We start from the raw sequence: 15,755 nt of genomic DNA on the forward strand, positions 1-15,755 counted from the left end.
AATCTGTTCTAAAGTGGAAGTGCCACTTAAGACTGACAACTTATGCCCTGTACACACGAGCGGAATTCCCGTCGGAAAAAACTTGGATGGTTTTTCAGACGGAATTCCGCTCAAGCCTGCCTTGCATACACACGGTCACACAAAAGTTTGTGAACTTTTGACTGCCAAGAACACGGTGACGTAAAAGACTACGACGAGCCGAGAAAATTAAGTTCTATGTTTCGATTTGTTTCCGAGAATGCGTCAAAATTTGTACACACGATAGGAAATTCAGATCGTATTTTTTCCCGACGGGAAAATAGAGAACCTGCTCTCTATCTTTTCCCGGCAGTTTTTCCATTGGAGAAAGTCAGATGGAGCATACACACGGTCGTGATTCCCGACCAAAAGCTCTCATTGCACTTTTTTCGACGGGAAAACCGATCATGTGTACGGGGCATAAGATGGAAATTCAACAGATCTTTGAAATGTTGGTCCTCACATAACTAAGGGGTTAAGATATACTTTCAGTAAGCCTGATATCAGAGCTACTTCTAAGCAATTATTTTAGACAACAAATTAAAAAAATCTAACAAAGGAGTGCTGAGATGTTTGTCTTGTGTAACAAGCAAATAAATCTAAACCTGAACTATATCATTATTAAATTATTATAACTCTTGTGACCTGAAGTTAATCCATGGCGTGGCCAACAGGAAGTGCTGTTTGATTTTCACGTATTTTCTCATAAATGCTCTGCCTGGACTATGTTGTCAAATTGTATATTTTTGGAAATGATCTAAACTGGATGGAAAAAAAGCCTGATCTACAAGTCTGGTAAAATATAGTCCAAAAATCAACCAACTTCATAACTTGACATCCTAGGAGGGCTCAAAGGAAGTTTTAGCTACTGTAGAATGACCAGAAGCTTTTTTCTGAATTGCTTGCACCAAAAGATTAGACCATCCCAAAAGGTCTATCCAAATGAGTGTTTGCGAAGGATAGAAATTGCTGTATGCAGATTTTGATGTCATACCAAGAAATAGACTAGTGGTGGCCTGCAGAATAGGTAAGGACAGTAGATAACATTGGCATATGGAAAATGCTTAGCTGGGGTGTAACAGGCTATTTAAACCGTTACTACAGAAATGTTTTAAGTGCAGAAACAAAGTCTATACAGCAGAGCACTGATTGGTTTACTCATCAAAGATTAATGATCTGCAAGACTGTAACAGCATCGATATAACATGCTTTGCAAGATGGTCTAAAGAAGGTCTACAACAAGGCCAACCAACTGGTGACTGTTCACGAGAATCTGTTTTCCTGCTAAGCTTCCACTTAGTACTATACCATCATTTGTATAGTTCTTTGTTTAAGATATGGTACATCTGTCTTCAAGTCAAAACTGTTTTTAGCCTTTAGGTTTGCTTTAAATTGTGTCCTCCAAAACAGGACTTTCTTTTAAAGAGAATGCCGATTGCGTTAGATTAATATCTACCTACAATCCTGCTGCTGAACCAACAAATGTCCCTTTGTACAGCATTCCATGAGCCACTCTGGACTTTTGCTCAGGAAAGTCTATAAATTCCATGAATGTTTTGTTTTTCATCATGATAGTGAGTGCTTACAATGCCTATCTGGCTATATTAATGTTCCTGTACTGGCACATGAGGAGGTGTTTAAAGGTCTTTTTGAAGGTGGCATTGCACAGAGCGTAACAAGCTGGGTTTATTGTGCTGTTCACGTAGCAGAGCCAATAGCCTATGTACCACATTGTTTCAGGGATGCAAGTCTCACAAAATGTGTTTATGAGGACCATGACATTGTAAGGCGTCCATGTGATGATGAATGCTAGCAGAATGGCAAAAATGGTCCTGGTAACTTTCTTCTCTCTAGCTGCCATCTGCCGTTTCTTTCTCACCTGATTGCGGGCAATGCTTGCAAACTTCCGTGCCACATTGCCTGGACGAGTATTTGGCAAGCCAGAAGAATCTTTGTGCAAAGGTATTGAGCATTCGGGCACAATCTCTATGGCTGTTATGCACTCATTGCCTGTCTGCTTGGTGACAATCTTGATTTTTGACCACTTTGAAGCAGCATTCGCCCTTGGGTGCAAAGACTGTATACTCTGAGTAGGGGCCAAGACAACACCAGACGATGTATTACTCAACTGCTTATCTGGAGGATTGTGATTCATGCTGGCTGTGCTTGATTCATTCGAGGTCTCTTTCTCTTCCACGGACTGGAGGTTGGTCAAAGACTTCTCTATTTTCCCATTTCTCACTCCATTCTCCTCTTCTGGTTTTGCTTCCAAAGGCTCAGGTTTGGGAGGACTCTTGGTTTGTTTTATTAAAGGACTTTTCATAGAGCTAATGGGTTTCTTCTTCTCTTGTCGAACATCTGGACAATGCCTGCGGACCCTGCTCCTGCTGGCCAACGAAATGTGAATATACAGTATAGTCATGATGACTACAGGAAGGTAGAAGGCTGCGATGGCTGTGCCAAAAGTGACTGCTGGATTAGAAAGAAACTGGATGTAGCATTCATCATTCTTCACTGTCCTCTCACCCACAATGAATTGCCAGAATAGAATAGCAGGTGCCCAAAGGGCAAAGGAAAGGAGCCATGCAGCTGCAATCATCAGACCTGCCATCTTGGTGGTTCTTCGAGCTGGATAAGTCAATGGTTTGGTAACACAGAAATACCGATCAAAGCTGATGATAAGAAGGTTCATTACAGAAGCATTGCTGACCACATAGTCTAGAGCCAGCCACAAATCACACACAATAGGACCAAGAGGCCAGTACCCCTTAATAATGTACACGGAATAGAGGTTCATGGAAAAAACACCAATAATAAGGTCTGCACAAGCCAGGCTGAAGAGAAAATAATTGTTCACTGTCTGCAACTGTCGATTGACCTTGATGGAAAGCATAACCAAAATGTTTCCCACCACAGTGACTAAGCTAAGTGAGCCCGTTACTGTGGCAATGAAAATCATCTCCATTGTTTGGTACGGGCTTCTAGACCCCATCGTATAATTTGGACTTTGCGTATCAATGCTCGTTGTATTCAGCCACGAGGTGTTTTCCATTGTAGTTGGCCAATAAGATGCAGAAAGATTGTAGAAAATATCTGCAAAGAAAAAAGAAGAGAAAGGGAAAAAGTTATAAAAATTGTCACAAACATTGTCACCTAGATAAATCAACGCAGAGTATAATGTCACCAAACTCGTTTAGAATGTTACTGAGAAGGTCAGACATGTTTTTTTTGGTTCTTGCCTAATGACTTTCAAAGATGACAGTGACTAGCATCTTAGGTCATTGTTATTAGTTAATTAGTGTGCCATTTTAATGAGCTTGACAGTTCCTCTAGTCCCAATTCACAGAAGTTGCTCTATTTCTGTACAGAGTGCCGCTGCTCGGGGAGCATTCGCAAAGCTTCCATGGAAGCATATTTTAGAAATGGGAAAGTTTCTGAAATTGCTGTCTACTTTATATGGTAATTAGTATTATAATCAACTTTATTACAATGCACCAGTTCACTTCTGAGTGCTAAAATACCCAAGCTGCACAAGAGAAAAAAAAATGTGTACCACACAAGTATACTGGGAAGTAAGGGGCAACAAGTGTGACCAAGAACATTGTGGGCAGCCAGCTGGGGTGAAATGGCTACCCCCTGAGCCCCAAGGGTTTCAGTTTATTTGCCTCTGTTTGTGCAGAGGGTTCAGTTGACAACACCCCCGTCCCCCTCAGCAAGTGAATCAAACACTTCTATATCCAAAGGAGTGCTTTTTTGGAACCTTCCAGGCTAAGAGCAGTAGCTGTTATACCCCTTGTACCTATGGCAATCCAATTTTGAAGGCCTTTTGGGTAGGGTAGTATCTGTTATCAGTTCCCAAGAGGTGGCGCTGTGCTAACCATCCCTGGTCCACAGCAGTGGTTTAGGGATAGCGGTGGTTATGCAAAACCTCTTGGCGTAATGGCAACCTGGATGGTTAGTATCAGGGTGGACCGAAACAGTACTGCTTGACGGTAACTGTAACAGGAGTGACTTTAGGGGCACAGGGTGAATGAGAACCCCACTATGGTCTGTGCTAGTCACATTTAATGCGGTCAGATATTGTATATATTGTATACAGTATATATATATTGTGTGTTGGCTGATGTATACTAGTAAGCTTGCTGTGATGAAAGGGGTGGGGTGTGATTGCATTCCATTGTCTATTGTGGTAATTAAGTCTGCTATGTGGATTGGAGCTTGGTAGACAGTCTGAATACCTATTATGGGATGTTAAAGTGTCTTGCTGTGAGGAAAGGGGGGGGGAAATCACTCCAGCAAACCCCCCTCCCCTGCTAAGACTGTTTACTGAAGTAGAAGTTTGAACACACCTGACCTGTATCACCATTGTCATTGGACAATTTAACCCACCCTGTTTCCCAAGGGTGGGAGGGATGTATTTTGAAGAGAAATGTGTTACCATGTGCAGATAATTAAGATTCATTCCCTGTTTTGAACCTCAACCAGAGCTGTGTGTCTCGTTTCTGGGGGGAACTCTTATCGGTCGTGTTCGTTTGCCTGATTGTGGAGTGTCGATAAGCTGTCTTGGGTGGAATGGAATATCGTGAACGGATTTAACCCCTGTCCCATTTGGGGTTCCGTTACAATTGGTGGCAAGCAGTGAGATGATCCCACAGCCTTAAAGGACAGCTACAAGGACACAGGACAATGGAGACACAGTAGGAACGGCTGAAGCTCTCTACCCTCAAGGACTTACTGGAGAGCCGGGGCAGAGCAGCCAGAAACCATAAGAAGATGGACGTGATCACAGAACTTGTCCAAATGGATGGAGCGGAAAGACCCAACATAACGGAAAGGCCCAGCGTAACAGACAGGACCCCGGAGGAAGAAAGTTTTGATCGGGCTGTTAAGCTAAGACTGGCACACTATGGTCCTAACCCTCCACCGGAGATCATAGACCGAGTTATAGCTGCTGTGGACGCAAATTGGGTACGGCAAAGACGTTCTGCAGCAGCAGAAGTCACAGCAGCACCAACTGAAAGGAGAAAGATACATTTTGCTGCTTTTAAGAACTTCATTGAAACTGAAGGGGAGATTGATGGGTACCTTGCTGATTTTGAACGGCAATGTGCCCTACACCGGGTGCCCACAGAGGAATGGGTTACCATTTTGTCTGGGAAATTGTCCGGCCGGGCCAGTGAAGCATTCAGGGCCATTCCAGACAAGGATATTATGAACTATGGACTGGTAAAAGAAGCACTTTTGGCCAGGTATGCCGTCACACCAGAGGCATACCGGAGGCGGTTCCGAGAGACGAGCAAGCAGACTGAAGACTCATATACCGAGTGGGCATGCCGCCTACACCGCACAGCATCCCACTGGGTCGATGGATGCCAAGCAGAATCCGGGGAAGAGGTGCTGCAGGTGTTCCTGCTGGAGCACTTCTTTGACAAACTGTCCCGGGAAGTTAGAGAATGGGTCCGGGACAGAAACCCTTTCTCCTTGTCTGAAGCAGCTCGCCTGGCGGACGAATACACAGACGCCCGCAAACTGGACAACTCTGTGGTCAAGACCACAGCTCGGGTGGATTATGGATCAGCGGCACTCCCGCCGCCTATTGCCTACAAACCCCAGTCGGACCGTCCTACAACACCACCTCCAGCGGCCACTTATCCTCAGAAGCCTAGGTTCAACTCCCAGGACTACTCACAGTCCATCAGGTGTTTTGGGTGTAAACAGCTAGGACACAGAAAGCTAGACTGTCCATTGAATCCACCCAGGCAGTCACAGTCATGGAGACAGCCAGAAAGGGGGAACCCCCGCACACACATACCTGCGGCCCACTGCGTTGAGGAGGAAGAACATTGGGACGTTCTGCACGAGGCAGATCCGATACAAGCAGCTAACCAGGACAACAGACAGCAACACAGGCAGACTGTCTGGGTCAATGGAAAGGTAGCCAATGGACTACGCGATTCTGGGGCCACGATGACCCTGCTACAGAAGAAACTCATCCCAGAGAGCCAGCACACCGGAGACACCGTAGCCGTAAGAGTAGCGGGAGGCACCGTCTTCCGGCTACCCGTTGCCCGGGTTCACCTGGATTGGGGGGTTGGTTCGGGACATGTGAATGTGGGGGTGATGAAGGATTTGCCAGCAGATGTACTACTGGGGAATGATTTGGCCCCCCTTATTTCTGCGTATGCCCCAATGTGCCCCGCTGAAGCCCACACAGTGACTACCTGTGCCCAGACCCGCGTTGCTGGAACCAACTCGCTTGCTGCTGAGACCCGGGTAAGACTACCTTCCCCGACATGTACTGTAGATCCGGCACAATATCACAGTCTAAAATGGGAATGTGACAAGTTGGCCAGCGAGAAATCAGAGATGCAACGACACTATGTCATGTATTATGAGATGTCCCGTGGCTTGAACATTGAAATGCACAAACAGGCGGAAATTGTCAAAAGATTAAATGGGATTTGCATCCAGGTGGTGCCTTATCTGTCCCAAGAGCATCAGCAACAGGTTTTGGGAGCCATTGAGAGAGCAAAGCAAGTGACTGTTCCAGAACTGAATTCCATTATTCACCTTCACCATCAGCTACCGACCTGGTAAGCCAGATGGCAATGCTGATGGTTTATCCCGGCAAACAGACGTTATCCCGGCCTCCTAGTTCCGGACATCCCCAAGTTGACCCGAAAAGGATCAAGCTGGGTCTGCCAGAGTGTTCCACAAGGAGGGAGCCATGTAACAGGAGTGACTTTAGGGGCACAGGGTGAATGAGAACCCCACTATGGTCTGTGCTAGTCACATTTAATGCGGTCAGATATTGTATATATTGTATATATATATATTGTGTGTTGGCTGATGTATACTAGTAAGCTTGCTGTGATGAAAGGGGTGGGGTGTGATTGCATTCCATTGTCTATTGTGGTAATTAAGTCTGCTATGTGGATTGGAGCTTGGTAGACAGTCTGAATACCTATTATGGGATGTTAAAGTGTCTTGCTGTGAGGAAAGGGGGGGGGGGAATCACTCCAGCAAACCCCCCTCCCCTGCTAAGACTGTTTACTGAAGTAGAAGTTTGAACACACCTGACCTGTATCACCATTGTCATTGGACAATTTAACCCACCCTGTTTCCCAAGGGTGGGAGGGATGTATTTTGAAGAGAAATGTGTTACCATGTGCAGATAATTAAGATTCATTCCCTGTTTTGAACCTCAACCAGAGCTGTGTGTCTCGTTTCTGGGGGGAATTCTTATCGGTCGTGTTCGTTTGCCTGATTGTGGAGTGTCGATAAGCTGTCTTGGGTGGAATGGAATATCGTGAACGGATTTAACCCCTGTCCCATTTGGGGTTCTGTTACAGTAACTAAGGGACGTTATTAGGCTGCTTTTAGAGAAAGCCAAAAGGGAAGCCTCCTGGTGAGGATGGAGAACCACTCGGTCTAGCCAAAGGGTCGGGTCCCTGGCCGGGAGAAAACACTGGCCCCCCTTTCCAACCGGGGGGGGGGGGGGGCGGCAAGTATTACCTAAATGTAATTTGGTAGGAGTGATGGTGGAGCCTATCTCCGGGGCTCTCACTAAGCTCTCAGAACTCCAGGCCTTCCTGGTTGGGGTGGAGGCTGCACTGGCTGGGCTGTTGGTCAGGGTTGAGAGAAAAGCCAGTGGTGAATGTGCCCCTTGAGTGGCAGTCTAGGCAGGGCTGGACTGGGACAGAAATTTGGCCCTGGACTTCATCTAGACTGGCCCACTTTGACAGGTCTTTCCCATGGCGGCCGGACAACTCCCGCACCCCCCCTGGCAACCCAAGCTCCCTCTCCCCCTTCACTAGCCACTAGCCGTTCTACTTTATTAGAGTAGAACGACTGGTACTCTTATAGGCAGTACCAGTGGGGAAGCTAGACATTATTTCACCCATGGCAAAGAATCAGTTCGGTGCCCCCTTTATGGGACAAGATTAGGCAGAAGTGAGAAACTCTCAGGCCATAGCTGTTGAGTCAGCTGTCTGTCCCCTCCCCCCATGCTCCTCTGGTCCTCCCCCTGCTTCTTTGTTCCCCCCAGGTGAGCGCTGCGGGGAGAGAGAGACAGAGGAGCGGAGGGGGGCGGCAGTCTGCTGTCACTGAAGCCGGCCCACTGAGCCATCGGCCCACCGGGAAACTCCCTGTAGTCCCAATGGCCAGTCCATCCCTGAGTCCAGGGGTGCCATAACTCGCACAAGTGTTGAGGGGCACTTCAAGATTTGGCACGTTGGTCACCTCACTACACATTTTGGTTAGGACCAGAGGAATGTTTGATTCATGGCCAGAGGGCTGCACAATGGCCATATTTCACTTCTCCCCACTTTCTAGTTATTTACCCCCTGTGTTGTCACTTTTTTGTATTTTTTTGTTGGTTGTTACATGCTTGTCACAGTGTGATCAGTAGGTTGTGGGTCCTCGGGCCTACCCTGAACATCTTGGGAAGGGGTGGACATGGCCTTCTGGCTTAGTTCGCCCTCTCTCATGGGGTCTCCCTTCGAGGGAGCCCCACCGAGTACTTGGGTGGGTCTGTTTCGGCAGACCCTCCAGAGAAAGGGGTCCGTCTGGTCTCGGCCAGATGGATCTAGTGAGTACCTCAGTCCCCGTCAGGAGCCTAACGCCCCGGGGGATCAAGGTAAGGTCCTTCCTAGTGGAGGATCGTGTAACACCCTTTTCACGTTTTGTGTCACTCTTTATGCTTTATGTGTGTGCACTTTTTTTAGCACCGGATGGAGTTTGTTGGTGTTTTTCACACACCACTGGCTTAAATTTGGGCACAGTGGCGACAATAGGCACAGTGGGGACAATGGGGACAATTGGCACAGCGGCATGAATGGGCACAGTGGCGAAAATTAAAGGGCACAGTGACATTAATATGCACAGTGGCGACAATAGGCAGTATGGGGACAATGGGCACAGTGGGGACAATTGGCACAGCGGCATGAATGGGCACAGTGGCGACAATTAAAGGGCACATTGACATCAATGGGCACAGTGGCGACAATTAAAGGGCACAGTGGTGACAATTGGCACAGTGGCGACAATTGATGGCACAGTGGCTGTGTTTGATGGCATGGCACAGTGGCTGCGTTTGATGGCATGGCACAGTGGTGACAATTGATGGCACAGTGGCTGCGTTTAATGGCATGGCATAGTGGTGCGAATTGATGGCACAGTGGCTGCATTTGATGGCATGGAACAGTGGTGACAATTGATGGCACAGTGGCTGCATTTGATGGGCACAGTGAGGCTGCAATTTTTTTTTTCCGTTTGCGCCCCCCCAAAAATTTTGAGCACCAGCCGTCACTGCTTACCTAGGGATGCAAAGTATCTGTCTGCTCCAATTTTGTTATAGATATAATTACAGATAATCAAATAGCTAAAACTGGTCATACCCCAGTGGATTTTTGAACGAACATTGATGCGAACATTCAAAGGAAAATTCTCATTAGTACATTCGTCGACACAATGAATATCCTTCGAAAATATTTCAGAAGACATTTGCTGTTAACATTCAGTTTTGGAAGGAATGGAGCTTCGGGGAACCACATTGGCTCTTGGAAGTTTGTTAATTTGAGAAAAAAATTCTATCCTGCTCTTTTGAATTTTTTCATCACTGCGGTCAAAAACGAACAACCATTTGACCGCACTAACGATGAGAAAATCAAACTAACGAAAGTTTTTAAACAACATTTTTCTAGCATAGGGTTCGGTGCAAAGCCCAATTAACGAATTGAGAACTGGCTTTCACATCCAACCTACCCAACAAAAATTTAATTGGTTGCAGTTGAGAATTTCCCAAGTTCACTTTCTCCAGTTTTTAATCAAAGAAACTTACATGCCTAGCACATTAGGAAATATGTTTTTCTGACATCTCAGTTTTGCAGATATGCTTCTGTAAGAAGCCCGACCTCTCAGGTCACGGCAGTGTTAAGACACACATCCTTTTGGACTGGGTGAGTTAGACGGCGGTATCAAAGGGCAAATGCTGAAGAGAGAGATAAGATTTCGGCAGATTGTTTCAGACACGTGGATAAAAAAAGGAGGTAGAGTATGATTTCTGTCAAATAATATCTAATACGATTAGCCTGTGGTGTTAAAGAGCAAGTGGTGCACTGAGTATGGAGAGAAAACTGTGATGCCGCGTACACACGATCGGTCCATCCGATGAGAACAGTCTGATGGACCGTTTTCATCGGTTAACCGATGAAGCTGACTGATGGTCCGTCGTGCCTACACACCATTGGTTAAAAAAACGATCGTGTCAGAACGCGGTGATGTAAAACACAATGACGTGCTGAAAAAAACGAAGTTCAATGCTTCCAAGCATGCGTCAACTTGATTCTGAGCATGCGTGGATTTTTAACCACTTAAGGACCGGTCCAATATGCTGCTACATGACCCAAGGGGTTTTTACAATTCGGCACTGCGTCGCTTTAACAGACAATTGCGCGGTCGTGTGACGTGGCTCCCAAACAAAATTGGCGTCCTTTTTTCCCCACAAATAGAGCTTTCTTTTGGTGGTATCTGATCACCTCTGCGGTTTTTACGCTATAAACAAAAATAGAGCAACAATTTTGAAAAAAATGCAATATTTTTTACTTTTTGCTATAATAAATATCCCCCAAAAACATATATATTAAAAAAAAAATGTCCTCAGTTTAGGCCGATACGTATTCTTCTACCTATTTTTGGTAAAAAAAATCGCAATAAGCGTTTATCGATTGGTTTGCGCAAAATTTATAGCGTTTACAAAATAGGGGATAGTTTTATTGCATTTTTATTATATATTTTTTTTTTTACTACTAATGGCGGCGATCAGCGATTTTTTTCGTGACTGCGGCATTATGGCGGACACTTCGGACAATTTTGACACATTTTTGGGACCATTGTCATTTTCACAGCAAAAAATGCATTTAAATTGCATTGTTTATTGTGAAAATGACAGTTGCAGTTTGGGAGTTAAACACAGGGGGCGCTGTAAGAGTTAGGGTTCACCTAGTGTGTGTTTACAACTGTAGGGGGGTGTGGCTGTAGGACTGACGTCATCGATCGTGTCTCCCTGTAAAAGGGATCACTCGATCGATGCAGCGCCACAGTGAAGCACGGGGAAGCCGTGTTTACACACGGCTCTCCCTGTTCTTCAGCTCCGGGGAGCGATCGCTCCCCGAGGGAATTCGACTGCCGCATGTAGCGGGGGGGGGGGGGGGGGGTTGGCGGGGACGTACAGGTACGCCAATGTGCCTGTACGTGCCATTCTGCCGACCAATATCTACATGCGGCGGTCGGGAAGCGGTTAACCGATGGTTGTGCCTACTAACGATCATTTTTTTTCTATCGGTTAGGTATCCATCGGTTAAATTAAAAACAAGATTGCTTTTTTTTAACCTATGGATAAATAACCGATGGGGCCCAAAAACGATCGGTTTGGTCCGATGAAAACGGTCCAACAGACCGTTCTCATCGGTTTGACCGATCGTGTGTACGCGGCATTACTCACCTTATGCCGCATAAACACGATCGCTTTTTCCGTCGGATTAAACTCTGACGAGTTTTTCAGGCAGAATTATACTCAAGTTGTCTTGCATACACACGGACACACCAAATTCCGACCGTCAAAAACGTACAACACTACGACGAGAAAAATGAAGTTCAATGCTTCCGAGCATGCGTCAATTTTTTTTCCAAGCATGCATGTTTTTTTCTCCGTCGGAATTCCATACAGACGAACGAAAATATGTTCTCTTTCTAATTCCATCGGAAATTCCGACCGTGTGTACGCGGCATTAGAGGTGAGTCCCTCCACTCGTCCCATACTGCTGGCTCAGTCAGCTATTCCTATAGTCCCACGTTGCTGGTTCAGAAGCCGAAACTCAGTAAGTATCAATGGACTGTTATCAATCACAACCACAATCACACATGATCAAAAGCCTATGATCGTAATCAATGATCGGGAGCTGTCTGTGACAGCTTAGCCATTGTGCTGGGAGCGTGCAGTGATGCCAATCTCAGCACAAAACAACACTCTCCATATATCAATTTGTGTGGCAGCTCAACATTAAAGCGGTTGTAAACCTTTACATATAACCGGAGAAGTGACGAGCCCCAGGTAATACACAGAGTTGAATCAAATCCTACTTCATAAGTCGTATCAGTTTATTTGCAGTCTTCTCTACAGCCATTCAAAGTCCAGAATTTATAAAGCTTGTCTGAGTTGTCAGATAGAAAGGGGAAGGAGAGATGAAGTTACACGCTGCAGAGCTCAGCGAGGAGAGCTCTGAGAGCTGATTGGAGGGAAGGGACACACCCCCTTTGACACAGCACACAGGAACAGAGCTGAGGCTGTCAATCTGCGTCAGGAAATTTTTTCCAAAGTGATTGATGCTGATAGCAGAGGAACAAAACAGCAAACAGAAATTACACTTAGGCCCCGTACACACGTCCGAGGAACTCGACGGGTAAAACTCATTGTTTTGCTCGTCGAGTTCTGTGTGAAGCCGCCGAGGATCTCGGCGAGCCAACTTTCCTCATTGAACAACTAGGAAATAGAGAACATGTTCTCTATTTGGCTCGACGAGGAACTCATCGGCTTCCTCGGTCGAAAATGTGTACACACGGCCGGGTTTCTCGGCAGAATTCAGCTCCGATCGAGTTTCTGGCTGAATTCTGCCGAGAAACTCTGTCGTGTGTACGGGGCCTTATGCTGCTTACACACGGTCAGAATTTCCGACAACAAATGTTCGATGTGAGCTTGTCGAAAAATCCGACCGTGTGTATGCTCTATCAGACATTGCTGTCGGAATTTCCGACAACAAATGTTTGAGAGCTGGTTCACAATTTTTCCGACAACAAAAGTTCTTGTTGGAAATTCCGATCGTCTGTAGCCAAAAATCCAATGCATGCTCGGAATCAATTTGACGCATGCTCGGAATCATTGATCTTCATTTTTCCCGGCTCGTAGTAGTGTTGTATGTGACCGCGTTCTTGACGTTTGGAATTTCCAACAACATTTGTGTGACCGTGTGTATGCAAGACAAGTTTGAGCCAACATTCCGTCAGAACAAAATTCACGGTTTTGATGTCCGATCGTGTGTACACGGCATTAGTGCTCTTAATTGAGACAAGTATAGTGCCTTGGAAAAGTATTCATACCCCTTGAAATTTTACACAATACGTCATATTACGTAAATATATTTTATTGGGATTTAATACGATAGACCAACACAAAGTGGCACATAATTGTGGACGGAAAATGATAAATGATTTTAAATTGTTTTTTTTAACAAATAAATATCTGAAAAATGTGGCATGCATTTGTATTTACTCTGATACCCCTAACAAAAATCTAGTGGAACCAATTGCCTTCAGAAGTCACCTAATTAGTAAATAGAGTCCACCTGTGTGTAATTTCATCTCAGTATAAATACAGCTTTTCTGTGAAGCCCTCAGAGGTTTGTTAGAGAACCTCAGTGAACAAACAGCATCGTAAAGGCCAAGGAACACACCAGACGGGTCAGGGATAAAGTTATGGGGAAGTTTAAAGCAGGGTTGGGTAATAAAAAAATATCCCAAGGTTTGAACATCTCACGGAGCTCTGTTCAATCCATCATCCGAAAATAGAAAGAGTATGACACAACTACAAACCTACCAAGACATGTCCGTCCACCTAAACGTACAGGCCGGGCAAGTAGAGCATTAATCTGAGAAGCAGCCAAGAGGCCCATGACAACTCTGGAGGAGCTGCAGAGATCCACAGCTCAGGTGGGAGAATCTGTCCACAGGACAACTATTAGTCGTGCTCTCCACAAATCTGCCCTTTATGGAAGAGTGGCAAGAAGAAAGTCATTGTTGAAGAAAGCCATAAGAAGTCCCATTTGCAGTTTGTGAGAAGCCATGTGGAGGACACAGCAAACATGTGGTAGAAGGTGCTCTGGCCAGGTGAGACCATGTGTGTCCAATGTGTGGTAGAAAACTAACACTGCACATCACCCTGAACACACCATCCCCACCGTGAAACATGGCGGTGGCAGCATTATGCTGTGGAGATGAAGATGAAAAAATGAAGTTCAATGCTTCCAAGCATGCGTCGACTTGATTCTGAGCATGCATGGATTTTTGACCGATGGAGTTCCATACAGATGATCAGATTTTTCTATCGGTTTTTTATCCATAGGAAAGGAGGTTCACCTTCCAGCAGGACAACGACCCTAAACATACAGCCAGAGCTAAAATGGAATGGTTTAGATACCACTTTTTTTAAACAGAGTACAAGTACCGATACTTTTTTTCAAGTACTCGCCGATACCGAATACCAATACTTTATTGTCATGTGACAGTGGAGGTTTTTTTTTTTTTTCACAATTTTTTTTTTTTTTACACAATTTTTTTTTTTTACATTTATCTGCTCACTATCATGTATTAAAAAAAAAAAGAGAAATATACTTAAAAACAGCTTTCTTTTTGAAAGAAAAAAAAAGAACAATATGCATTTCAGACCAGCAATTCTCAAATAGGGTCCCCACTGGAACCCTGAGGTTCAGTGCCGATCCTGACCTCCCTGGGGCCCTAAGCAAAAGGACATGTCACATTAAAGTTGAGAAGGGGGTGGGCGCTGCCGACAGTGACATGTCACATTAAATATTTAAGTTGAGAAGTGGGGGTTCTGTTGTCAGAGATGCCATCTTACATTAAAGTGAGAAGCTGGGGGGTGCTGACTTCTTACCTCTTCTCCCATGCAGCCAGCAAGTTGAGAAGCGGGGTGAGGGGCCGAAAATTACTTCTCACCAGGCGGGGGCCTCTAGTAATTTGGGGGGCCCTCCGCAGCTTTGCGGGGCCCTAAGCGGCTTGCATAGTGAGCCTATAGGGCGGATCGGCCCTGCTGGGGTTCCTTCAGAGGTGGTTAGGGGGTTCCTTGAAATGTGACTGATTGACCACCCATTTGACAGTGTCTGTATAGTTCTAGAGCCAACACCACTTGGTAGAACCAGCTGCATGACACCAATTATCTTTTAGCTGTTTGTAAAGGTGGCATTCTGACCACCACTGTAAAATAAACAAGGGGGGGAGGCGCCTCTCTAAGTGTAGTATTAAAACAGTAACATTTATTGCACAAGATTAGAAACACTTACAAGATATAAGTGGGAGTCATGCTCATCATAAGTATGTAGTCCTGGCAGTTCTACTACGTCCCACAGGCTCTTCGCAAGATCTTGGTAGCTGGGAAAGGTTCTGGTGTGACCAGCACTGTAAGTGGGGCATTATTGCCACTGACCACCAGTGTAAGAAGCATTTTTACCACTTACCACCAATGGCCTGGATTCACAGACACTGGCGCATATTTATGCCGCCGTAGCGTATCTCCTTTACGCTACGCCGACGCAGCGCAGAGAGGCAAGCACTGAATTCACAAAGCCAGTGCTTCCAAATATGCACTGGGTTTCCAAGGCGTAAGTCGGCGTAAGTGGAAGTGGGCGTGAGCCATGCTAATGAGGCGTGACCCCATGCAAATGATGGGCCGAGCGCCAGACAGATACGTATCGCCAACTGCGCATGTTGCTGTCCCATGGGCGCATCCCCACAATCACGTCGGAAAAACTGCCTAAGATACGTCGGATCACTGCCTACGGCGTGAACGTAACCTACGCCTAGTCATATTCACGTCCTACGTAAAATACGTCGGCTTGAGTTCCCTGGTGCAGCCCTTTGCATGGATGCTGCCGAGTTACACCTCTTTT

General features: G+C 45.7%; 1 protein-coding gene across 1 annotated transcript in view; it reads right to left on the bottom strand.

Annotated features, from left to right (window-relative positions):
* Positions 1-371: 371 nt before the first annotated feature.
* The window catches only part of CHRM4 (cholinergic receptor muscarinic 4), a 102,495-nt gene continuing 87,111 nt past the window's right edge, over positions 372-15,755 (bottom strand). Inside the window, exon 2 of the mRNA XM_040328188.1 lies at positions 372-3,111. Within this exon, the coding sequence (XP_040184122.1) occupies positions 1,610-3,111 (1,502 nt within the window). The 3' untranslated portion in view covers positions 372-1,609. The remainder of the gene's footprint in view (positions 3,112-15,755) is intronic.

Source organism: Rana temporaria, chromosome 11 (genome assembly GCF_905171775.1).
Source record: "Rana temporaria chromosome 11, aRanTem1.1, whole genome shotgun sequence".
NCBI lineage: Eukaryota > Metazoa > Chordata > Amphibia > Anura > Ranidae > Rana > Rana temporaria.